This window comes from Xenopus laevis, chromosome 9_10S (assembly GCF_017654675.1).
Source record: "Xenopus laevis strain J_2021 chromosome 9_10S, Xenopus_laevis_v10.1, whole genome shotgun sequence".
NCBI lineage: Eukaryota > Metazoa > Chordata > Amphibia > Anura > Pipidae > Xenopus > Xenopus laevis.
In genome coordinates this window covers 107,873,875-107,898,233 of record NC_054388.1, presented here as the reverse complement: position 1 = coordinate 107,898,233, position 24,359 = coordinate 107,873,875, and the positions used below count along the sequence as shown (strand labels likewise).

General features: G+C 40.6%; 1 protein-coding gene across 1 annotated transcript; it reads left to right on the top strand.

Annotated features, from left to right (window-relative positions):
* The first annotated feature begins 4,805 nt into the window (after positions 1–4,805).
* Positions 4,806–23,915, top strand: mss51.S (MSS51 mitochondrial translational activator S homeolog). Its single transcript, XM_018239351.2, has 7 exons — positions 4,806–4,925; positions 13,786–13,986; positions 14,642–14,797; positions 14,943–15,067; positions 15,315–15,878; positions 22,025–22,118; positions 23,408–23,915. Exons 2-7 carry the CDS (start codon positions 13,805–13,807, stop codon positions 23,628–23,630), a joined length of 1,344 nt encoding a protein of 447 aa, XP_018094840.1. The 5' UTR covers positions 4,806–4,925; positions 13,786–13,804; the 3' UTR covers positions 23,631–23,915.
* The last annotated feature ends 444 nt before the right edge of the window (positions 23,916–24,359 follow it).

Here is a 24,359-nt window from a genome sequence, read left to right as displayed (position 1 = left end):
AAAAGCCCAAATGAAAGGGAAAGAACCCCCAAAGTGAACTACAATAAAAGCTCACGAGACAAATTAACCAGAAAAAGCCTACAAGGGAGGGATAGAACCTCCACAGAATGGCCCCACATCCTCTCTCCTGTCTATAACATTGATTTCCAATTCCTTTATTTGCAAGAACTGTAATGAAGAGGTCACTGTAACCACTGGCCCACAGGAATACCTCGAAAACTCCCAGTGGGCCGGAAAACTTCGGGCAAAAAAACAAAGCGCTCCGTTTGCCATCCCGCCGACGATTTTCATTCTACCTGACAGGAAGGCAGAGCAAGGCAGTTCAGGGAGATTAGTCGCCCGAAAATTTTCCAAAGATGGCAACCCTAAGTACAAACCTATCTAAAACAATCCCCTTATCCGGAAATGCCAAGCTGTCTGCTGTCTAATCTGCAACATTATCTTTTTCCTTGGTAGAACTTTATTCATAATAATATTATTAATAAACATGACGTATAGTTTTAAGTCCTCCAAAGTTATGTCTGTGTCTCTCCACCCTCAAAAAATGCTACTAGGGACTATGGAATTTAAACAGGCTTAACCTATGTGAAAGCAAATACTGCCCTGAACTATGTGGGCCTGTAAATGATAGTAAATAGGATCATAACTTTTTGAGTGATGGATTCCCTTTAAGGCATCCATGGTAGTTTATATGTCTCCTATATTTAAACACCGATCACTTCACATACCATCGATTACTCAGTGTCGTACAGGAAGGCATATCTTGTGTCCCTCGAGGGTATATTGATCTAGGCACTCACATTCCTTATATTATTGGGAGACAGACATGTCAAACCCAAATGTCATGGGGAGCCACGTTATGGTGACCTTGGAGGGTGGGCACAGCTGTCTATAGAGGGGCCACGTACACAGTGGAGATGCAATACTATTGTAGAGAAGAAAATGTAAAAAAAAACCTTCAGTTTGTTATTGACTAAATGTTTAGGGACCTGTTATCCAGAATGCTCTGGATTTTCCGGATAACAGATCTTTCCTTAATTTGGATCTTTATACCTTAAACACTGTATCCAAAGGGTGTGAGGGTCTCCAAAAATAAAGAGGCAAATATAACAAGTAGAAAAATTTATTAGGACATGAAGACCTAGGTCTTCATGTCCTAATAAATTGTTCTACTTTTTATATTTGCCTCTTTATTTTTGGAGACCCTCACACCCTTTGGATACAGTGTTTTTGGTTTTTGCACCTTGGGACTGAGGTGAACTGTGAGTGTTTTCTCCTTATTATTTCTTCTATTATATATTTTTGTATCTTTACTCATTTAATATTTATTTGTTGAGTGGTACCATTGATACTTTTTGTTATGTGGCAGTACCACAAACCAAAGTATTTTCAGTCTTTATACCTTAAGTCTACTAGAAAATCATGTAAAAGGCCGGTTTTGATTCCAATAAGGATTAATTATATCTTAGTTGGGATCAAGTACAAGCTACTCTTTTATTATTACAGAGGAAAAATGAAATCATTTTTAAAAACTTGGATTATTTTGTTATAACAATGTCTATGAGAGATGGCCTTTCCATAATTCTGAGCTTTCTGGATAACGGGTTTCCTGTAATAACGCCAATTATTAGCTTGATAAAGAGCCGTGCTAGGCTCGAAACGTTGTAAATGCTGCTGAGAATAAAGGCATGTTTTAACTTAATTTTGGAGTGCTGCCCATTTCGATTGGTGATAACGCCAATTATTATACAGGTATGGAACCTATTATCCACATAGCATGGGATCTGGGTTTTGCCTGGTAAGTGATCTTTCGGTTATTTGCATCACCATTACTGGTTAGGGCAAAACTCCCCTTATCCATCTAGGGAAGAGTGCTAAAGATGACATTCCTCCCTAAACTTCTATATATTTTCCACAACTCACCATTCTTTATTCCCTGGAAATTATTTAACCTCCTAGATAAAGCCTTCTTGTGGGCCAACAAACCCCCCAGATTTGCTAGAGACAAGCTCAGAGCATCCATCAGGGGTGGTGGCCTAAGTCTTCCACATTGGCAATTTTACTTCCTAGCTGCCAGCTCTACTAATTCCAATGGTGGTTCTGCCCTGACCCTACCAATCCCAACCTTCATTTACAGGCAACCCTAGCTAGCTGAAAATACATTTCACAAACTTTTGGATAAATCAACTGACCACCCGATCATTGGGACACTCTATAAAGCATGGCAGATGATATTGACGTTGTATAAGATGAAGCCCTCAAATCTATCCCGGAATCTGCCGCTATGGGGTAATTCTCACTTGCTCAGCTTCCAACAAATTGCCCCATACCGAGTGTGGCCTCACTGGTGGTGGGTACATATGCTGGGCAATATGACTAATGCTCGGGTCTTGTTACCTAGAGACCAGATCAGACACACAGAAACAACTCCAACAGGTCTTTCCACAGCAATTCCAAGAGACCATAGTGCCCCTGACGCTCCTCAAAGTTGAAATCACTCTTGGCAACCATTCCTATAAAAAGTTGATTTCCACACTATACTCTCTACTCCTCTCTACCCTCCAATCCCCCTTTCTCACACCCCACACAGCTTGGTGGCAAGACATACCAGAGCTTGATGATGATGACTGGGAGGAAGCAACAGACAGGCCCTATGACTACCTGATCTCCACAGGAGAAAAGATAATTCAATTCAAACACAGGCTTCACCTGACCCCCTATGTTGAATGGGAACCAGAGACTCGTCTAACTGTCCTAATTGTAGTGCCCCCAATGCTGACTACCTCCAACTAATATGGCTATGTCCACAAGTCTACTACTTTTGGGATGAGGTCCTAGACTATATCCAGAGCATAACATCTCTACCCAAAATTATTACACCCAAGATATGCATATTCATAGAATATTCAAGTAGCTGCAAGCAGAACATTCATAGAATTTTAAAGGTGTTGTTTTTGTTGTTTTTCATTAAATTAACTTTTAGTATGATGTACACAGCAGTAGCGTCACTAGAGGGGGGTGGGCCTGGTGCGTGACGCGCAGCCGGGCCCCGCCCCCTCCATACGGCCGCATTTTCAGTTGTGCACGGGCTGCCGGTGGGGCCCTGAGGAGGTGCCCTGGCCCGCTCGCACCCCCTGCTCCCCCGGTAGTTCCGCCAGTGATATTCTCCAGTTTGCATTTTCAGCAATCTGGTTGCTAGGGTCCTAACTGCCCTAGCAACCATCCATTGATTTGAATAAGAGACTGGAATATGAATAGGAGGGGTCTCAAAGGAAATATGAGTATGGATTCGTTATCTGGAAATCCGTTATCCAGAAAGCTCCTAAATTATGGAAAGGCCTTCTCAGATAGACTTCATTTTATACAAATTAGCCAAATTTTTAAAAATAATTTCCTTTTTCCTCTGTAATAATAAAACAGTATCTTGTACTTGATCCCAACTAAGATATAATTAATCCTTATTGGAGGCAAAACCAGCCTATTGGGTTTATTTAATGTTTACATGATTTCCTAGAAGACGTAAGATATGGAGATCCAAATTATGGAAAGATCCGTTATCCCGTATACCCCAGGTCCCGAGCATTCTGGATAACAAGTCCTGTACCTGTAATATAAAGTAGCAACAACAATACATTTGTAGCCTTAAATAGAATTTGTTTTAAGATGGGGTCAGTGACCCCCATTTGAAAGCTTGAAAACGAAAACGGCAAAAAATTAAAAAATAATAAAAATGAAAAATAAAGGGCAATTAAAACAATATTTAGAATTAGCCATTCAATAACATACTAAAAATGAAATGAAAAGTGAAACACTACTTTAAGAGAACAATTCTGCATAGCTGTACCTAGAATTTGTAAACAATCTCTATTAAATTTTTTTCAGAAGCAAGGTACCTTTTCCCCGTTCAAGCCATTACAAATTCCTGAAGTTAGTTTCCCTTTCAAGGACAAGTAAACCTTTAAAATAAGTGAATGTAAAATTGATGGTGGGGCTATTCTAAGCACTTTTGTAATGTACATTCATTATTTATTTTGTTTTTATTCCAAGATATTAAGGGATACATGTACTGTTAATATGAATGAATTTTGTTATAACAGCACCACCTGCTGGTCAGTTTCCCACCAGTCTGACCACCAAGTAGTCAAGGAAGTTGTCAGGAGAAAGAAAGAGGCTGCTCTGATGTTCTTCTGCTTAGGAAAACAATTAGAAACATTTCTCACATCTTTCCTACAAAATTTTCTGCAAAATTCCCTATAAACCCTATAACCGTGGGTAAATAAAGGAAAAAGGTGATAATGATATAATGGGCTGGAGTGTATATACAGGTATGGGATCCGTTATTCGGAAACCAGTTATCCAGAAAGTTCCGAATTATGTAATGGCCGTCTCCCATATCTTAGATTATAATCATATAATTCCCATTTTTTTAAATGATTTCCTTTTTCTGTGTAATAATAAAACAGTCGCTTGTACTTGATCCCAACTAAGATATAATTAATCCTTATTGGAAGCAAAACCAGCCTATTGGGTTTATTTAATGTTTACATGATTTTCTAGTAGACTTAAGGCATAGAGGTCTAAATAAAGGAAAGATCCCTTATCCGGAAAACCCCAGGTCCCAAGTATTCTGTATAATTGGTCTCATACCTGTGCCATACAGTAGTTATTCTGTTTGGGTAACGGTAGCCAAAATGATCTGCCACCTAAAATATAATATATATACATACTTAAACCTGCTGAGACTGCTCTCATGGATATTAATAGAGGCAGGTTGTTAAATTTTGTCAGTTGTAAGTTCCGCCCCGGGATCCATTCCCAGCAGTCTACTTAGGGTGGAGCAGGGCTGGGAGATCGGGTGCTCACATCCAAAACCAGAATCCATCAGGTTATAAGAGGAAGAGGAGAAAAGAACAAAGGACTTGGAGGTAATTGACACAAGTTTCACTCTTTTTTTTTGGAGGGGGGATCCCATAAGTTTTAAAAGGGTTCTAAATTATTGTAATAATTGTAATATTGTAATTGGCTTTATCTAAATAAGTCAGGTAGTTGTGTATCTGGGTAGGAAGATATATACAGGGCAGTCAAAACATGAAAGATATGTTTGATTTCAATATCATTTGAGTCATTTTTTTTCCAAATATTTTCAGCCTTCTCAGCAGTTTTATTTATTGCAGGATGCAGCTAATTTACTATCATTATTTTCAAATTAAAGTCTTCATTTTTTTTTTTTTTTTTTTGCATAAATAGAAAAGTAATTGCAATTTGTCATTGTACCCTAATGGAATATATATATATATATATATATATATATATATATATATCTATATATATATATATATATATATATATATATATACATGCATAAAAAGACCAGCAACACCAGGATTTTTGGTAAAAGCATGTACAACCGATGTGACGTTTTGGTCCCCATTGGGACCTTTGTCAAGGTTCACTATACCATCACTATATATATATATAATACTATTGGGATACCGGCACTCCAGGAAAAATGTAGATCAACTGCCTGGGTGCTATCCTTAAACATTAGTTACTGGGGGACTATATATATATATATATATATATATATATATATATATATATATATATATATATATATATATATATATATTCTACATAAGTATGGGATCTGTTATCGAGAAAGCTCTGACTTTTGGAAAGGCTGTCTCCCACAGACTCCATTATAATCAAATGGGATGAAATATTAAAAATGATTTCCTTTTTCTCTGTAATAAGAAAACAGTATTATTTTATAATCCTTATTAGAATCAGAACCAGCATATTGAGTTTATTTAATGTTTACATGATTTTCTGGTAGTCTTCAGGTATGACTATCCAAACTACAGAAAGATCCATTATCCGGAAAACCTCAGGTCCTGTGCATTCTGGATAACAGTTCCCTTGCCTGTAATAACAGATGTTAATAGTGTTAACTAGGCTGCCTTATTGGGTTTTTATGAAGCAGGAATATCTTTACTAGCCTTAAACACCCGTTATCCAGAATACTCCAGGTCCCAAGCATTATGCATAATAAATCCTATATTTGTACAGTGGTATGTGATTAGGAGTCATTTGGTTGCTATTTGCTCACATATTCTGGGAAGCATCAGTGTCCAATCAGCACTTTCGCAGTGGCACTGAATGATGCCATAGATGGGTGTTGGAATGGGAGCTGCGTTTGTTTCCTAGGCTGCTGGTTCAGTTGACACAAGTTTGAGATGTATATAGAGCTAATAAAGACATTCGTTGGTGCATACCCATACAAGTAGAGAATCTCACCAGATTACACATGGGGTCTGGGTGCACATGAAGTAAAGGAACAGCAGACTTTATTTTAGGCAAATAGTAGATGTATCTCAGAGCAGCTGACGTGTGTGTCAGGTGCTGACCCTCTAAGCTTCCCATGAGCGTTGGTCTATTCCATTAAAAGATAAGTTGGGGTTATCTTCTTTCTTAGCGCAAGTCAACATGTATCCTCCTGTTGCTTTCTGTTAACTGGATCTGTTGAAATTAGCCACTTGTCCATTAGTCCATCTCATCACACTTGTCAAGAAACCAACCTTTCTGGTGAAACAGTTGTGTCTTGTCAATAATGAGCAGAACATTCAAGAGAATGTGGGTAAAATAGGAGTATTCCCCTATCATTCCAGACTTTATATGCAACCTAAAAATATACCAGTACCCTTGTCTTTTGGTGCTGAACGACAAAGTCACCGTTATTCTAAACTTGTCAGGCATCCTATACTGAAGGTGGATGTTGATTTTAGTCTTTGGGGAGGCTAAATAAGGCAGGCATACATTATTGCAATGCTACTTTGGTGTAGTATACCCCCAAAACACCTGGGTAATAATTACAGTGCCAATTCCATGTATAATACCCAACATACACATGGCAGATTAAAAAAAAACTCTAATTCCATGAAAAATTCCCAGAACATATGGCAGGATAAATACAGTGCCAATTCCATGTATAATACCCCAGAACACATGGCAGATAAATATAGTGACAATTCCATGTATAATACCCCAGAACACATGGCAGATAAATACAGTGCCAATTCCATGTATAATACCCCAGAACACACAGCAGATAAATACAGTGCCAATTCCCCCCAATGGTATAAAATACCCCCCCCAGAACACATGGCAGATAAATACAGTGCCAATTCCATGTATAATACCCCAGAACCCACATGGCAGATAAATTACAGTGCCAATTCCATGTATAATACCCCAGAACACATGGCAGATAAATACAGTGTCAATTCATGTATAATACCCCAGAACACATGGCAGATAAATACAGTGCCAATTCCATGTATAATACCCCAGAACACATGGCAGATAAATACAGTGCCAATTCCATGTATAATACCCCAGAACACATGGCAGATAAATACAGTGCCAATTCCATGTATAATATGGCCATACAGTGCCAATTCATGTATATACCCCCAAAACATGGCAGATATAATACAGTGTCAACAGTGTATAATACCCAAGAACACATGGCAGATAAATACAGTGCCAATTCCATGTATAATACCCAGAACACATGTCAGATAAAATACAAGTGCCAATTCCATGTATAAATACCACAGAGCACTATGGCAGATAAATTAGCAGTGCCAATTCCATGTATAGATACCGGCCAGCACGATAGATAGATAACAGTGTCTCAATTCATGTATAAGTACCGAGAACACATGGCAGATAGAATATCAGTGCCAAGTTCACCAGAACAGCAGTGGCCAGAGACACTATGGCAGTAACGACATGTCAGATTAGATACAGTGCCAATTCCATGTATAATTACAGCAGACAATTCCACATGCAGAATCATGGCTGACTAAATACAGTACCAAATTCCATGTAATATACGCCAGAACACATGGTAAGATCAAATACAATCGTAGATTGCATATCAGAACACTCTATGCAGATAAGATATCAGTGGCCAGTTGCAGTGTATATATACCGTCCAGAGGACACATGGCGATAAATACAGTACCAATTCCATGTATAATACCCAGAACACATGGCAGATAAATACAGTGCCAATTCCATGAACCCCCAGAACTACCATGTGCCCAATTCAATGTATATACCCCAGAACACATGGCCACATAATCCAGTGCCAATTCCATGTTTAATTCATGGCAGATAAATTTCAGTCCAATTCCATGTATAATACAACCAGAACTCATGCAGAAATAAAAAAATACATAAAAAAAGGTGCCAAATTCCCCATTGTTTTATAATACCCCATGAACACATGGCAGATAAAATACAGTACAATTCCATGTATAATACACCCAGAACACATGGCAGGATAAATTTACAGTGCCAATTCCATTATAATACCACCAGAACACATGGTAACAGATAAATACAAGTGCCAATCCATGTATATAACCAGCACACATGGCAGGATAAATACAGTGCCATTCCATGTATATACCCCCAGAACTATGGGTTCAGATACATACAGTGCCAATTCCATGTATAATACCCAGAACACAATGGCAGGATAAATACAAGTACCCAATTCCATGTATAGATACTCCAGACAATATGGCAAGATACATACAGTGCCAATTCCATGTTACTACCCCAGAACACATGGCAGATAATAATCAAGTGTCAAATTCCATTATATAATACCCGAAACACATGCGATAAATACAGTGCCAATTCCATGTATGATACCCCAGAAACACAATGGCAAGAAATAATACAGTGCCATTCCATGTATAATACCCCAGAACACATGCCCAGATAAATACAGTGCCAATTCCATGTATAAATACACCAGGTAGGAACACCAGAGTAAATATCAGTGCCAATTCGCATGTATATTGATTAGTACCATGGCAGTAACACATGGCAGATAAATAGTCAGTACCTGTGTGAAATTCCATGTTATAATAGCCAGAACGACATCAGGCCAGGATAAAACCGTGCCATTTCCATGCTTGATACCCCATGAATACATGGCAAGATGAAATATAGTGCAATTCCATGTGATTATGTGATACCCAGATAACACATGGCAATAAGATACAGTGCAATTCTCATTTGTATAATGACCGTGCAGGGAAACGATGTCAGATAAATACATGTTGTGCCAAGTTCATGTATAATCCCCAGAACAAACATGGCAAATAAATACAGTGCCAATTCCATGTATAATACCCCAGAACACATGGCAGATAAATACAGTAACCATTCATGTAATAATACACCAGAAACACATGGCAGATAAATACAGGTGTCACTTTCCATGTATATACCCAGAACACATTCAGATAAATATACAGTGCCAATTCCCGATGTATAATACCCCCAGAACACATGGCAGATAAATACAGTGCCAATTCCATGTATAATACCCCAGAACACATGGAAGATAAATACAGTACCAATTCCATGTATAATACCCCAGAACACATGGCAGATAAATACAGTGCCAATTCCATGTATAATACCCCCGAACACATTGCAGAAAAATACAGTGCCAATTCAGGTCACACTGGGTATTTCGGGGAGATTTAGTTGCCTGGCGACTAATCGCCTCGTCTTTGCGGCGACCAATCTCCTCGAATGACTTCCCTCACTCTTACGCTGGCTAAAATGAAAAATCGCCGGTGCTAAGCACATGCGGCAATTCGTTTTCCAAAGTCGCCGAAGTTTCCTCGTGAGGATTTTTCATTTTAGCCAGAGCAAGAGTGAGGGAAGGCGTTTGGGGAGATTGGTCGCTGCAAAGACAAGGCGATCAGTCGTCAGGCGACTAAATCTCCCCAAAACGCTCAGTGTGACCTTACTCTAATACCCCAGAACACATGGCAGATAAATACAGTGCCAATTCCATGTATAATACCCCAGAACACATGGCAGATAAATACAGTGCCAATTCCATGTATAATACCCCAGAACACATGCCAGATAAATACAGTGCCAATTCCATGTATAATACCCAAGAACACATGGCAGATAAATACAGTGTCAATTCCATGTATAATACCCCAGAACACATGGCACATAAATACAGTGCCAATTCCATGTATAATACCCCAGAACACATGGCAGATAAATACAGTGGCAATTCCATGTATAATACACCAGAACACATGGCAGATAAATACAGTGGCAATTCCATGTATAATACACCAGAACACATGGCAGATAAATACAGTGCCAATTCAACGTATAATACCCCAGAACACATGGCAGATAAATACAGTGTCAATTCCATGTATAATACCCCAGAACACATGACAGATAAATACAGTGACAATTCCATGTATAATACACCAGAACACATGGCAGATAAATACAGTGTCAATTCCATGTATAATACCCCAGAACACATGGCAGATAAATACAGTGCCAATTCCATGTATAATACACCAGAACACATGGCAGATAAATACAGTGCCAAATTCCATGTATAATACCCCAGAACACATGGCAGATAAATACAGTGCCAATTCCATGTATAATACACCAGAACACATGGCAGATAAATTACAGTGCCAAATTCCATGTATTAATACACCAGAACACATGGCAGATAAAATACAGTGCCAATTCCATGTATAATACCCCAGAACACATGTCAGATAAATACAGTGCCAATTCCATGTATAATACCCCAGAACACATGGCAGATAAATACAGTATCAATTCCATGTATAATACCCCAGAACACATGCCAGATAAATACAGTGCCAATTCCATGTATAATACCCAAGAACACATGGCAGATAAATACAGTGTCAATTCCATGTATAATACCCCAGAACACATGGCACATAAATACAGTGCCAATTCCATGTATAATACCCCAGAACACATGGCAGATAAATACAGTGGCAATTCCATGTATAATACACCAGAACACATGGCAGATAAATACAGTGGCAATTCCATGTATAATACACCAGAACACATGGCAGATAAATACAGTGCCAATTCAACGTATAATACCCCAGAACACATGGCAGATAAATACAGTGCCAATTCCATGTATAATACCCCAGAACACATTTAAGATAAATACAGTGTCAATTCCATGTATAATACCCCAGAACACATGACAGATAAATACAGTGACAATTCCATGTATAATACACCAGAACACATGGCAGATAAATACAGTGTCAATTCCATGTATAATACCCCAGAACACATGGCAGATAAATACAGTGCCAATTCCATGTATAATACACCAGAACACATGGCAGATAAATACAGTGCCAAATTCCATGTATAATACCCCAGAACACATGGCAGATAAATACAGTGCCAATTCCATGTATAATACACCAGAACACATGGCAGATAAATACAGTGCCAAATTCCATGTATAATACACCAGAACACATGGCAGATAAATACAGTGCCAATTCCATGTATAATACCCCAGAACACATGTCAGATAAATACAGTGCCAATTCCATGTATAATACCCCAGAACACATGGCAGATAAATACAGTGCCAATTCCATGTATAATACACCAGAACACATGGCAGATAAATACAGTGGCAATTCCATGTATAATAATGTATTGTAGTGCACCTCAGTAACTGTTCCATTCTGCCTGTATATTAGGGGGTGGGAACTATGGATATCTATAACATGAGTTTCTAATGTAAGCTAGGAATAGGGCAGGATTTACATGTATGTGGATATGGGAGGCAAGTGACTGGTGAGGGTGTGTATAATATATAATATGATTCATGTGTTGAGAGGAATGGCTGGGGTATGTCAGGGTTAGATGGAAGGGCTGAAAGGGCTAAGAGACTGGTATAATAAAGGCCAGACTATCTCCAAACCTCAATCTGCTGTCACTCACTAAACACTGGGGTTAAGGGTTTGCTTGTCACCTCATTAGTCTATTAAGGGCTGGGCATTCCTGAAAGTTGTGGGAAGCATCTAATTATAGGCCAGACAGACTCCCATATGTTTCCACAGCTCTTTCCTCCATACTGTTAATGACAGGGGAAAAGCCATTGTGTTTGTTGTGTCTGATAAAAGTATATTTACTGTAAAATAAATTGCATGCAATGCTACATATTTATGCTTCCAGATTAGAACACTTTATATCCTCTTGGATCAAGACTGCACCTCTGGTGTTTCCTCATAATTAGGGAGAGGCATTGCCTTCTGCCCCTCTGTAGGGGATTAAAGCTCCATTTCTGGACTGTATAAAAAGTATGTGTGACATCTTGTATTTGCCCTGTCTCTGCTTTTTGACTTCTAACTGATTAGAATACTGATTGGGAGGAATACTGGAACCTAGAAGAATACATGAATCCTGTCAATATTCAGAAATATCCCCCCCCCGTGCACTACGGCATGAGCAGTAGACAAACCATATCTGTAAGTGCTACACAAACAATTTCAATCTAAGAATAGTTCTCTGAGCAATTAACACAGTGCAGCCTGTCTCACGTGGATTGTGATATCTAAATAGACTTTCAGCAGTTCCTACAGCCCAGCTATTTCAATTGCACTCTTCCCCCAAGCTCTTTATTACTTGTGGGTAACACTATCTTCCATGGCATTATCTCTACTTAGGAATAAACATTTTGGCAGTGTAGCCCTCTTCCTGGCTTGCGGCCATCAGTCTTAAAAGGCACTACACCTACATTTCATATGTTCCCATGGTATGATTCCAATAGATATTTAAAGTGCTGAATAGATCATTACTGTGTTTCTAGCTCAGCTTTTACTTTCAGTTGTGCCAACAAGTCCACCTGCCATAGACCTGGTATTGTGTTATTGTGCCCTAACAAGACACCAGGGTAGAGGCTTATGTAAAGATTCATTCTTTTTTTCTTGTAGCCTTTACAGAGAGATACTAGGGGTATAGGCGTTCCCCTGTACTAAGCACCATTTTGCACAATATGTTAGGCTTTATAAGTTGTCTTCTCACACCTCCTCTGTTCTTTAGTTCTTGGGGTCAAGCCACTGTGCATCATTATATACTTGTATAATGTTATATGTGTTGGCCACAGAATATAGTGTAGGTATTAATTGGGTGCAATTTGGGTACAAGGAGCTTTGTCACCATTGTTCTCACCTCTTAATCTGCTAGCAAATGTTTCATTCTACCTATCTTATCATCAATGATCCTACAAAGGACTCCTCTCATCTTAACATTATCACCAGCAAGGTTTGACAGGTGGAGAAAAAAAAGTCTGTCAAAAGGTGTCCTTTGAAATGCTTCATATAATCATGAAAGGTTCACTGGAGAGCAAAGTAGTAAAAAGTAGTGAAAAAGCACCCTAAAAAGTCTGTTGGTGTAACTCAATATATGACCTCCTTCTTCCTTCTCCAGACTAGAGACTTCATCTGCTGTTGACATCCTACCGTGGCCTTGAAAGAATGATAGAAATGTTGTTATCTGAGTCCTTGGTATTTAAGAGACCAGATGTGAAAGCAGGTTCATTGCCAACCTCCTGGATGGAAATGATCTCCAGTGAGATCTAGCATGTCTTTTATTCCTAAGGTTGAAGATGAGATCTTCATCCTTGTATCAGTTATATATAAATTATTGCATTAATGGCTGTTTAAGTAGGGATCTGTGTTGGTTGACCATGTTCATAATTTAGCATTTTAGCATCTACCAGCAGTATAGTTGCAGTTTAGAAAGCTTGAGAGATGCAGATTGAACATTCTTGCTCTAAGCCCTTTGTTACAAATATAATTTACAGATTCACATGTCTAACTGGTGTTATGCCTTTCTTTCTTCTTATAGCTGTAATCATCTCGTTACCATGTCCCCGAAGAAAAAAACCATGAAGAGCAGCCACCCCGAGCAAAAGCCACCAACGGTGTCTGCTGCAACCAGTAGCTATTACACAGACTCTCTTGGTTTCATGTCTATCGACAGTAATGTGCCCGGCCTGTCTAACGTCATTCTGGAGAAGCTCAATATGAAGAGCTTTGAAGATTACAGGTAGACTATCTCTTATGTCTTTTATCTCATCTACTATTTTTTCTCCTCTATCCTTTGTTTGGTTCTTCAGTTGTCTTTAAGACTCCTTTTCCCTGTGGTCCTGGCTAGGCCCTCGAATTTCATCTCCTCTTTTGCCTACAAGATCACACCTTTCCAAGATGGTCCGCTTACATCTAGAAATCTAGGGGACAGCAGTCCAAACTCTTTCTAATTTGAAGGTTACTGGAAGTAACTATATGCCCATTATATTCTCTGTTGGTGGTCACCTTAGATAATCCTAGGTTAATACAAGCTCCTCTACTGAACACTATCAAATGTATTACTCAGGAGAAGAAATGTAAATTATATGGCCCTGCATAAACCTAGTTATTTATCTGTCTGTGAAAATTCTCTTTCATAGTTTATCTATATTAATAAGTCATATCAACTGGATTGAGATACAGCAGTTGACTTATTACTAGTTATTTATCTAAGATGACTGCTACATCATACTGCAAAAAGTACAATGTCTTCAGAGAATTCTATAACCTAAGTTCATAACCTAAGGATGAACAGACAAGGGGTTACTACGCTCAACTTTTTAGTCACATTATACCACTTTTATCTCATTTCCATTTCCCCCTATTTATTTCCTCTTCCCCTTCCTCTTCTTTAGGTCTGCAGTGGATGGTAAAAGCTTAACCACTAATTTTGGTATCCGAACCTATTATGATATGTTTCAAAAGATGGAGGACACTTTCAAATTTTGTGCTCAATGCAAGAAACTTCCATCACTCTTGCCAGACCCTCGAAGTATGAGACGGTGCAAAAGGTAACAAAGGGTTTTGTTCGTATTGACCTTGTTTATGGTCTTCATAGCATTCCCCTGAACCGTTATAATTTGAAGTACCGTTATCTAAGCTGATTCCCTTTATTTTGCTTGTGCCCATCTAATCTACATATCTGTTTTCCTACAGGTGTCAAAATGTATATTACTGTGGCTCGGAATGCCAGAGAGAGAACTGGCCATCCCATAAGAAATTTTGCAGAAAACTAAAGCTGGCAGCAATTGACAGACTGGTAGAATGGTTGGTATTTACAGGTAATGATGATGGGACAACTTGCTTCTTTACCATATAGCAACACATCCCAAGATGGTCTTGGAGTATTGTTCTTTGTCTTGCAAAATAGGAATTCAGGTTTGGCTAAATCCTGGCACTTATTGCAAGACCTCAAAAGTGTCATTAATACGGTTTGATGGGTAATGGGGTAGCTGGGTTAATTTGGTTTATCCTTATGGCCATGGTTAGTGGACAGTATGACACCAGAATTATGTTCTTGGTTTATAGGAGACATTCCATTTCCAACAAAACCATGGACCAAGTCTTGTTCTGAGGTGAAGACCTGGGAAGACTGGTTCTCTATGCAAGAGAGCCTGGAGGAGAAAGTGGACAGTATAATGGCAAGTCGATATATGGGGATCCTGTGGGCAAATGCTGGAAAGCCAAAACCAGAAGATGATGAACTCAGAGAATCGATTAAGCGTCTGACAACTGATTTCTTCACTAGACCCATGACCATCGGTTTTGCCATTAATGCCTTCAATGTGGACCCTTATACTAAACCAATAACGGTTCATGTGATTGGGGCTTCTTCTATTGAGACCCTGAACAGCAGAGTTACCGACTATGATGAACTAGCCAAAATGTTTCCTGGAAACCAAGGCATAGAGGTGGTAATGGTGGGACCTGAAGTAGTGGACGGCCCTGTTATGAGACCTCCCCTAGTGTCTTATGGGCCAAGGGGAAGAGTTTATGTGAGTGGATACAAGGGACTGTACCATGTCTTCTGGGAAACACTGATTGAGAACCAACAAGCGGCAAGACCTGATCTCGTAGTGGGCTTTCATCCAGGTACTTTGATCTAACTTCTTAAACTCATTTTAGGGAATATAAACAGTGCAGCAGAAGTTTATCCTCAGTTTTGCATCAGATGTTTGTGGTCTTGTCCAGTTCCTACATTTGGTCAAGGAGGCCAAATATGACCAAACATAGTATCAGGGTCGGTGACAATGCTCTAAGCCCCCCTAGGTGTACCAGCCCCCAGGGAGTCGTTCGATTCGCAGTGCTCGGTGTCAGTAACTATATTGTGTACTTATTTTTCCAGGCAAATGAGATAGCCAGACACATGATATGGTCTTATATTTAGACTCTAGAACTGGTGGAGTTAATATTTCAAATGGTTTCTTAGAAGAGCAGCAAAACAGGTGCTATGTTAGCTCTTAAGCACTGGTCTAGCTCCATATAGGTGCTTATGACTTTATGGGGAGCTGGAAGAAATTTGTGTATTTACAGCATGTGTAGAGCTTTAGCTGTGAATCTCTCTTGATGCCTGTGGATCCAAGGCTGACCCTGCTGCAGGATCTTGCCAAGACCAGTAGCTTAAGCTCAGGACTGGGATTACATACATTGCACACTTGACACCAATGCATTACTTGTGGTGACGTCCTCAAACAGATTCAGCAGGGATTTGGTACAGAATAATATGAGGCTTAGATCTGTGCAGGTGGGGATTTCTACATAGCACATAGTCTGTGCTTAGCTAGTCTAAGCTCTAAATCCTTAGCACTGGCTTTCAGTACCATTTTCCATCAAGTACAGCCGACATTTCTTACGATGTCAAAGAGTGAGAAAAGGCCTGAGCAAAACACATTTTTAGAGGGATGGTACAATATAAATTAGAGCTTCATCTATCTATACTTCAAATGCTATCCCTAATCCATATTCCATATTCAGAGGTTATTACTATTACTATACCTGCTACCCCACAGTCACACTCCCTTCCCAGAGACTATTATCCACTGTTACTATAGGCACCATCTCTCCCTACTATACCTGCTATCCCACAGCCACACTCCCTTCCCAGAGACTATTATCCACTGTTACTATAGGCACCATCTCTCCCTACTATACCTGCTATCCCACAGTCACACTCCCTTCCCAGAGACTATTATCCACTGTTACTATAGGCACCATCTCTCCCTACTATACCTGCTATCCCACAGTCACACTCCCTTCCCAGAGACTATTATCCACTGTTACTATAGACACCATCTCTCCCTACTATACCTGCTATCCCACACTCACACTCCCTTCCCAGAGACTATTATCCACTGTTACTATAGGCACCATCTCTCCCTACTATACCTGCTATCCCACAGTCACACTCCCTTCCCAGAGACTATTATCCACTGTTACTATAGGCACCATCTCTCCCTACTATACCTGCTATCCCACAGTCACACTCCCTTCCCAGAGACTATAATCCACTGTTACTATAGGCACCATCTCTCCCTACTATACCTGCTATCCCACAGTCACACTCCCTTCCCAGAGACTATTATCCACTGTTACTATAGGCACCATCTCTCCCTACTATACCTGCTATCCCACAGTCACACTCCCTTCCCAGAGACTATTATCCACTGTTACTATAGGCACCATCTCTCCCTACTATACCTGATATCCCACAGTCACACTCCCTTCCCAGAGACTATTATCCACTGTTACTATAGACACCATCTCTCCCTACTATACCTGCTATCCCACAGTCACACTCCCTTCCCAGAGACTATTATCCACTGTTACTATAGGCACCATCTCTCCCTACTATACCTGCTATCCCACAGTCACACTCCCTTCCCAGAGACTATTATCCCACTGTTACTATAGGCACCACCTCTCCCTACTATACCTGCTATCCCACAGTCACACTCCCTTCCCAGAGACTATTATCCCACTGTTACTATAGGCACCACCTCTCCCTACTATATCTGCTATCCCACAGCCACACTCCCTTCCCAGATACTATTATCCACTGTTACTATAGGCACCATCTCTCCCTACTATACCTGCTATCCCACAGTCACACTCCCTTCCCAGAGACTATTATCCCACTGTTACTATAGGCACCATCTCTCCCTACTATACCTGCTATCCCACAGTCACACTCCCTTCCCAGAGACTATTATCCACTGTTACTATAGGCACCATCTCTCCCTACTATATCTGCTATCCCACAGTCACACTCCCTTCCCAGAGACTATTATCCACTGTTACTATAGACACCATCTCTCCCTACTATACCTGCTATCCCACAGTCACACTCCTTTCCCAGAGACTATTATCCCACTGTTACTATAGGCACCATCTCTCCCTACTATACCTGCTATCCCACAGTCACACTCCCTTCCCAGAGACTATTATCCCACTGTTACTATAGACACCATCTCTCCCTACTATACCTGCTATCCCACAGTCACACTCCCTTCCCAGAGACTATTATCCCACTGTTACTATAGACACCACCTCTCCCTACTATACCTGCTATCCCACAGTCACACTCCCTTCCCAGAGACTATTATCCACTGTTACTATAGGCACCATCTCTCCCTACTATACCTGCTATCCCACAGTCACACTCCCTTCCCAGAGACTATTATCCCACTGTTACTATAGACACCATCTCTCCCTACTATACCTGCTATCCCACAGTCACACTCCCTTCCCAGAGACTATTATCCCACTGTTACTATAGACACCATCTCTCCCTACTATACCTGCTATCCCACAGTCACACTCCCTTCAGAAGACTATTATCCCATTGCTATTATCAACAGTGCTATTTCTGGTAACAATCTTGCCTCACATGGCACTTTACCAGGGGTGGCAAAAACCTATTGAGATTTCCAACATCCTAAAGCTGTTTATCTGTGATATTGAACAGTTTTCATCTCTTAGATGACTGAGTAGAGTCACCCCTGAATGCAATAGGGCAGTGATCCCCAACCAGTAGCTCGTGAGTAACATGTTGCTCTCCAACCCCTTGGATGTTGCTCCCAGTGGCCTCAAACCAAGAGCTTATTTTTGAATTACTGACTTAGAGGCAAGTTGTTGTTGCATAAAAACCAGTAACGTAACTAGAGGGGGTCGGGCCCTGGCGCAGGTTGTGCAGCCAGGCCCCGTCCCCCTCCGTACGCCCGTAAAGGGCCGAAGAACTCAGTGGCGTGCGAGCTGCCAGGGGGCCCTGAGGGGGTGCGGGCCCTGGCCCAATCGCACCCCCTGCTCCCCTGATAGTTAAGCCACTGATAAAAACCCCATATTCTGCCAAACAGAGCCTCAAGTAGGTTGACAGTCCACATAGAGGATACCAAATGGCCAATCACAGCCCTTATGCGGCACCCCAAAAACTTTTTTCATGCTAGCGTTGCTCCCCAACTCATTTAACAGCTGAATGTTGCTCAAAGGGTTGGGGATCCCTGCAATAGGGCAACAAGGTCATTCGTCTGACCTTCCTAATACAGTGTGACACAGACACGTATAGGATTTACAATGCAGTAGGTCACATGGCACATACAGAATTTTTACATACATTCCGTTTATTGCCATTTGATGTTGTATAAGAGTCAGCGGCATCAAAGGTCTTTAGGGAGGGACACAATGGCAGGTGCTGCCGCTGATCCCATTTCACTGATACAATCCTGCAGGGGAACTTGTTGTCCTTGAACAAAACAAGCTTTTCATACTGTAAATAACAGTGAAATGGCCCCTGACTGAGCCAAGCGTCAGACAGCTACTGTTATAGACTCCATGGGGGGGGGGGTATGTGACACTTTTTCCTTGTACAAAACTGCCATTTAACTTTTATGAAAGGACACAGAAAATACAAAAACGTTGCCATTTTGTAAGGGGCACTACAGGGAAACGGAGTCTCCAGTCTCTTCTACAAAGAACTTCACCGCACCCACCTCGGTCTTGTCCTGCGCAGGGCAATGAGCCAACCATATAGTACAGGTATGGGACCTGTTATACAGAATGCTCAGGACCGGGGTTATCCGGATAATGGATCTTTTTTTTAATTTAGATCTTCATTCTCTTTGTCTACTTAAAAATCATGTAAATATTAAATAAACCCAATAGGCTGCTTTTGCTTCCGATAAGGATTAATTATATCTTAGTTGGGATCAAGTACAAGCGACTGTTTTATTTTACACAGAAAAGGGAAATAATTTTTAAAAAATTTGGATTACTCAAATAAAATGGAATCTATGGAAGACAGCCTTTCCATAATTTGGATAATGGGTTTCTGGATAACGGATCCCATACCTGTATTACTGAGCATGAATACCTATATGGGGGGGAGGGGGAATCATCTCAGTGCAGTAATCCATAGCAACCAATCACCAGTTAGCTTTTATCAGTCTGTCACATATAGAGTAATAAAAGAAAATCTCTGATTGGTTGCTGTGGATTATTGCCTGGATGGGTTCCCTTGATTTTTGTGTGAGCGCTGTGCTGTATGAGAGCCAACAGGATGGCATTTATTACTGGAAATGGCAGTTTCAATATGGGATTATCTGTGGCACATGCTATTGGATGGGTGAAAAAATTCAGGCACCAATTCGTGGCAAAATTTCGCGGTTCGAATAAATTCTCTAAACTGCTGCGAAAATTTGACCGGCATTAAAGGATTTTGAAAAAAAAGTAGTTTGCGTCAAAACTGTCGCGCATCAACATTATTCACACGCCCATTGACTTTATTGCTGGCGTCAAAATTGACGTAAGTATCAGAATTGACGTGGACATCGAAATTCGGGTTTCGCGAACATCTCATTTAGCGAATCTTTCACTGTTTGGCGAATTTCACGGGAACTTCTTGAATTTCGTGGGAAACTTGCGAATTTTTAGCTGAAACGGGACACATTTGCTCATCACTAGTAATAAACGTTTCCAAAGCCAAAGGCTTTATTTATATCAAACTGACAATGAGTTTCTGTCTGATAGAAAATGTCCAGCCTCCTAGTGACTAAATTCGTTAGCCTATTACTTCAGGCCGGTGCTTCTATCCATAGGAAATAAAAAGCACGTAGTCATTAGGCTGAAGGGGAATAACACATTATGGAGAGGCTGAGACCCAGCACTTAGTCCAATGAGACCTACAGGGGGGTGAGTGACAGACACAGACAGACAAGTCCCAGTCACTTGTGATGTCCGAGCTGCTGTCACTATAACAAGCTGAAGGGCTGTCACTCTAATGTCAGTTTGTCCCTCTTATTAATCCCCCACAGATTTTCAGGCTATTTTCAGCGCTATATATGAAATGCCCCCAGGCCTGCGGAATGTCACACTCCTATCACTCCATATGGTGCCTGATTAACCCCTTCACTACCTCAGTGTCGCTTAGCAATGCCCAGAAAAAGGAGATTTTTCAAACTAATATTGCCATTAAAGGGAATGCTATGATTGGTCTAAAGGAAATAAAAATGTGCTAATTAGGACATTTTAATTATTTATATTTTAAAAAAAAAGCTGTTAAAGGAGAACTAAAGCCTAACTAAAGAAGTAGCTAGAAATGTTGTTTTGTGCTTCTGTACCAGCCCAAGGCAACCACAGCCCTTTAGCAGTAAAGATGTGTCTCCAAAGATGCCCCAGTAGCTCCCCATCTTCTTTTCTGCTGATTCACTGATTCACATGCTCTGTGCTGCTGTCACTTACTGAGCTTAGGGACCCACTCACAATATACAGTACACATAGAATAGAAATGTCACAATATAAGGTTGAATAGTAATTAATACAGATAATTACTACATGGCAGCACAGAAACCAGTGCAATTAGCATCAGAATTTAATAATCAGCAAACCTGTAGCATCAGCTTATATTACAGCCAGGGAAGCTCATTTTCTGCTGGATAATTAGTGACGAGCCCTAAGCTTAGCTTCTCAACAGCCAATCAGAGCCCACTGAGCATGTGAGTGTCACAGACACTTTCCAAGATGGTGACCCCCTGTGACAAGTTTGAAGTCCTGGATCATTGCTGCTATTGACAAGCTGAAACTTTAGCCTCGTGCAATAAGTTCACTATATAAAATATGACATTTTTAGCCACATTCATTTTTTAGGGTTTAGTTCTCCTTGAAAAGTTGGCACTTTTTTTTTATCACTACTTGTCTATTAGGAAATGTTAATGTCTCTTTCCAATCTCCCTATTTATCCTCCCCAGGGTTCCATGCGTCTCAGGGCCTGGCAGAAGGTTGGCTTCCCACTCTGTTGCTGCTGCGGGACTACAACATCCCTTCCTTGTTTACTATGTACAGGTATTTGCTCTACAGGCTGCTGTTCCTTTATTGCTGTTCACTAGAACTAGGGGAGCAGGGGGTACAATTAAACAATTACAATATTGAATTCCAGGCTTGGAGGCAAGTTTTGGTTGTATAAAAAACAAGTGTACTGCCAAATAGAGTCTCCTGTAGTCTGCCAGTCAACAAAGGGGCTACCAAATAGCCAATCACAGCTCTTAATCTGCACCCCCTTTTTCATGCTTATATTGCTCCCCAACTCTTTTTTCAATTGAATGTGGTGAAAAAAATGTTGGGGGCCCCCTGGTTTAGAGTGTTGAAAATTGGGTATAATGTCAGTTTGCTTCAATGTTTTTGGAAGTGTGACTATTACTACTATTATCTATATATTTGCAACTGTGTTAAAGGTCAGTTAGGGGGAGATTTGGGGTGAGTGCTTAATTGTACCCTGGAACTATAGCAGGGTGACTGTTTCCCCAATGTTTCTATATATCTGTAACCTTGCTATAAGCTAAGGGGGCCCAATCTGAAGTTCAGTTAGGTGGAGATTTGGGGTGAGTGCTTATTTGTACCCTGGAACTATAGCAGGGTGACTGTTACCCCAATGTTTCTATATATCTGTAACCTTGTTATGAGCTAATGGGCCCAGCCTGAAGGTCAGTTAGGGGGAGATTTGGGGTGAGTGTTTATTTGTACCCTGGGTACCCCTGGAACTATAGCAGGATGACTGTTACCCCAATGTTTCTTTATATCTGTAACCTTGTTATGAGCTAAGGGAGCCCAGTCTGAAGGCCAGTTAGGGGGAGATTTGGGGTGAGTGCGTATTTGAGCCCTTGGTACCCCTGGAACTATAGCAGGATGACTGTTACCCCAATGTTTCTATATATCTGTAACCTTGTTATGAGCTAAGGGGGCCCAGTCTGAAGGTCAGTTAGGGGGAGATTTGGGGTGAGTGTTTATTTGTACCCTGGGTACCCCTGGAACTATAACAGGGTGACTGTTACCCCAATGTTTCTATATATCTGTAACCTTGTTATGAGCTAAGGGGGCCCAGTCTGAAGGTCAGTTAGGGGGAGATTTGGGGTGAGTGTTTATTTGTACCCTGGGTACCCCTGCAACTATAGCAGGGTGACTATAACCCCAATGTTTCTATATATCTGTAACATTGTCTTGGGGTGCAACCTGAAGGCCAATAAGGGTGAGCTTTGGGGTTTATAAGTGGTGGCGTATTTACAGCAGACCAGAAAAGTGAAGTGACTGGGCACTGCCATCAAACACTTATCTGTGCATTTTCTCTTCGTCAACAGTGAGCATGAGATGAAGTATTCCCTGCAGATCCTGGCAGAGTTGGAAACCCAGGTTTTGTCTTTTGGGCCTTTCCCTTTTGCATCCCTGAAGCCAGAGCAAGTCCAGACGGACCCCAACAAAACCCCAGCGAGCAGTAATGCTCTCCACCTGCTCTTCCGAGGCACCATTGGGGCAGACTCAGAGACTGACATGGCAGAGTTAGAGGAAACAGACAGCAGCTAAACAGCTACTTGCCTTGCCCCCCCAAGGTGCAACAGCCCACGTCTTAACAGTCCCACGACTTAAGTCCAGTTGAAAAAGGTGGCCTGTCCTACTTCTGTACTGGTGCCTGGAGAGTCAAATGCTTCACCCATAAAGCCATTCTGACTATTTGTATTGGGGTTTTTTTTCTAGATTTTTCAGATTATAGACTGACAAATATATCCAATCATGTTTTTTTTTAATATCATCTTGTAACGTTGTCTGAAAATGATGTGAAATGGTTAGTAAAGTAGATGGGAAAACTGATTCTTTTTTTGCATTTGACATTTCTTTCTTGAGGTTGTGTTTCCTTCCTTATTAACAATAAGCAGCAGTGCTGTCTTGCTTTCTGGCTGAGCTTCCAGCAAATGGATCTCTGGAGGACACTGGGGATCAGCATAAGCGGTGTGACCTTCCATTAGAGCCCAGGCAACAATGAAGTTCTTTGTAAAGCTGAAACTGCCAGATAAGCCAGTAACAAAGGGTAAATAAAATAATAGATCCTTAAGACAAATACAAAGGTAAACTATAGAAAAGAAGGTCTTCAAGTAAATAAACTGACGCTATGGTGGGATATAGTAACACCCATAGCAGACTGGATGAGACTTGTATATCATTGGCGTTCCTTATAACAAACAACTAGAAATACGTGGCTTATTCTCATCCATAATCAACCTGGCCAATTACTGAACTGTCATAGCCATTGCCTTA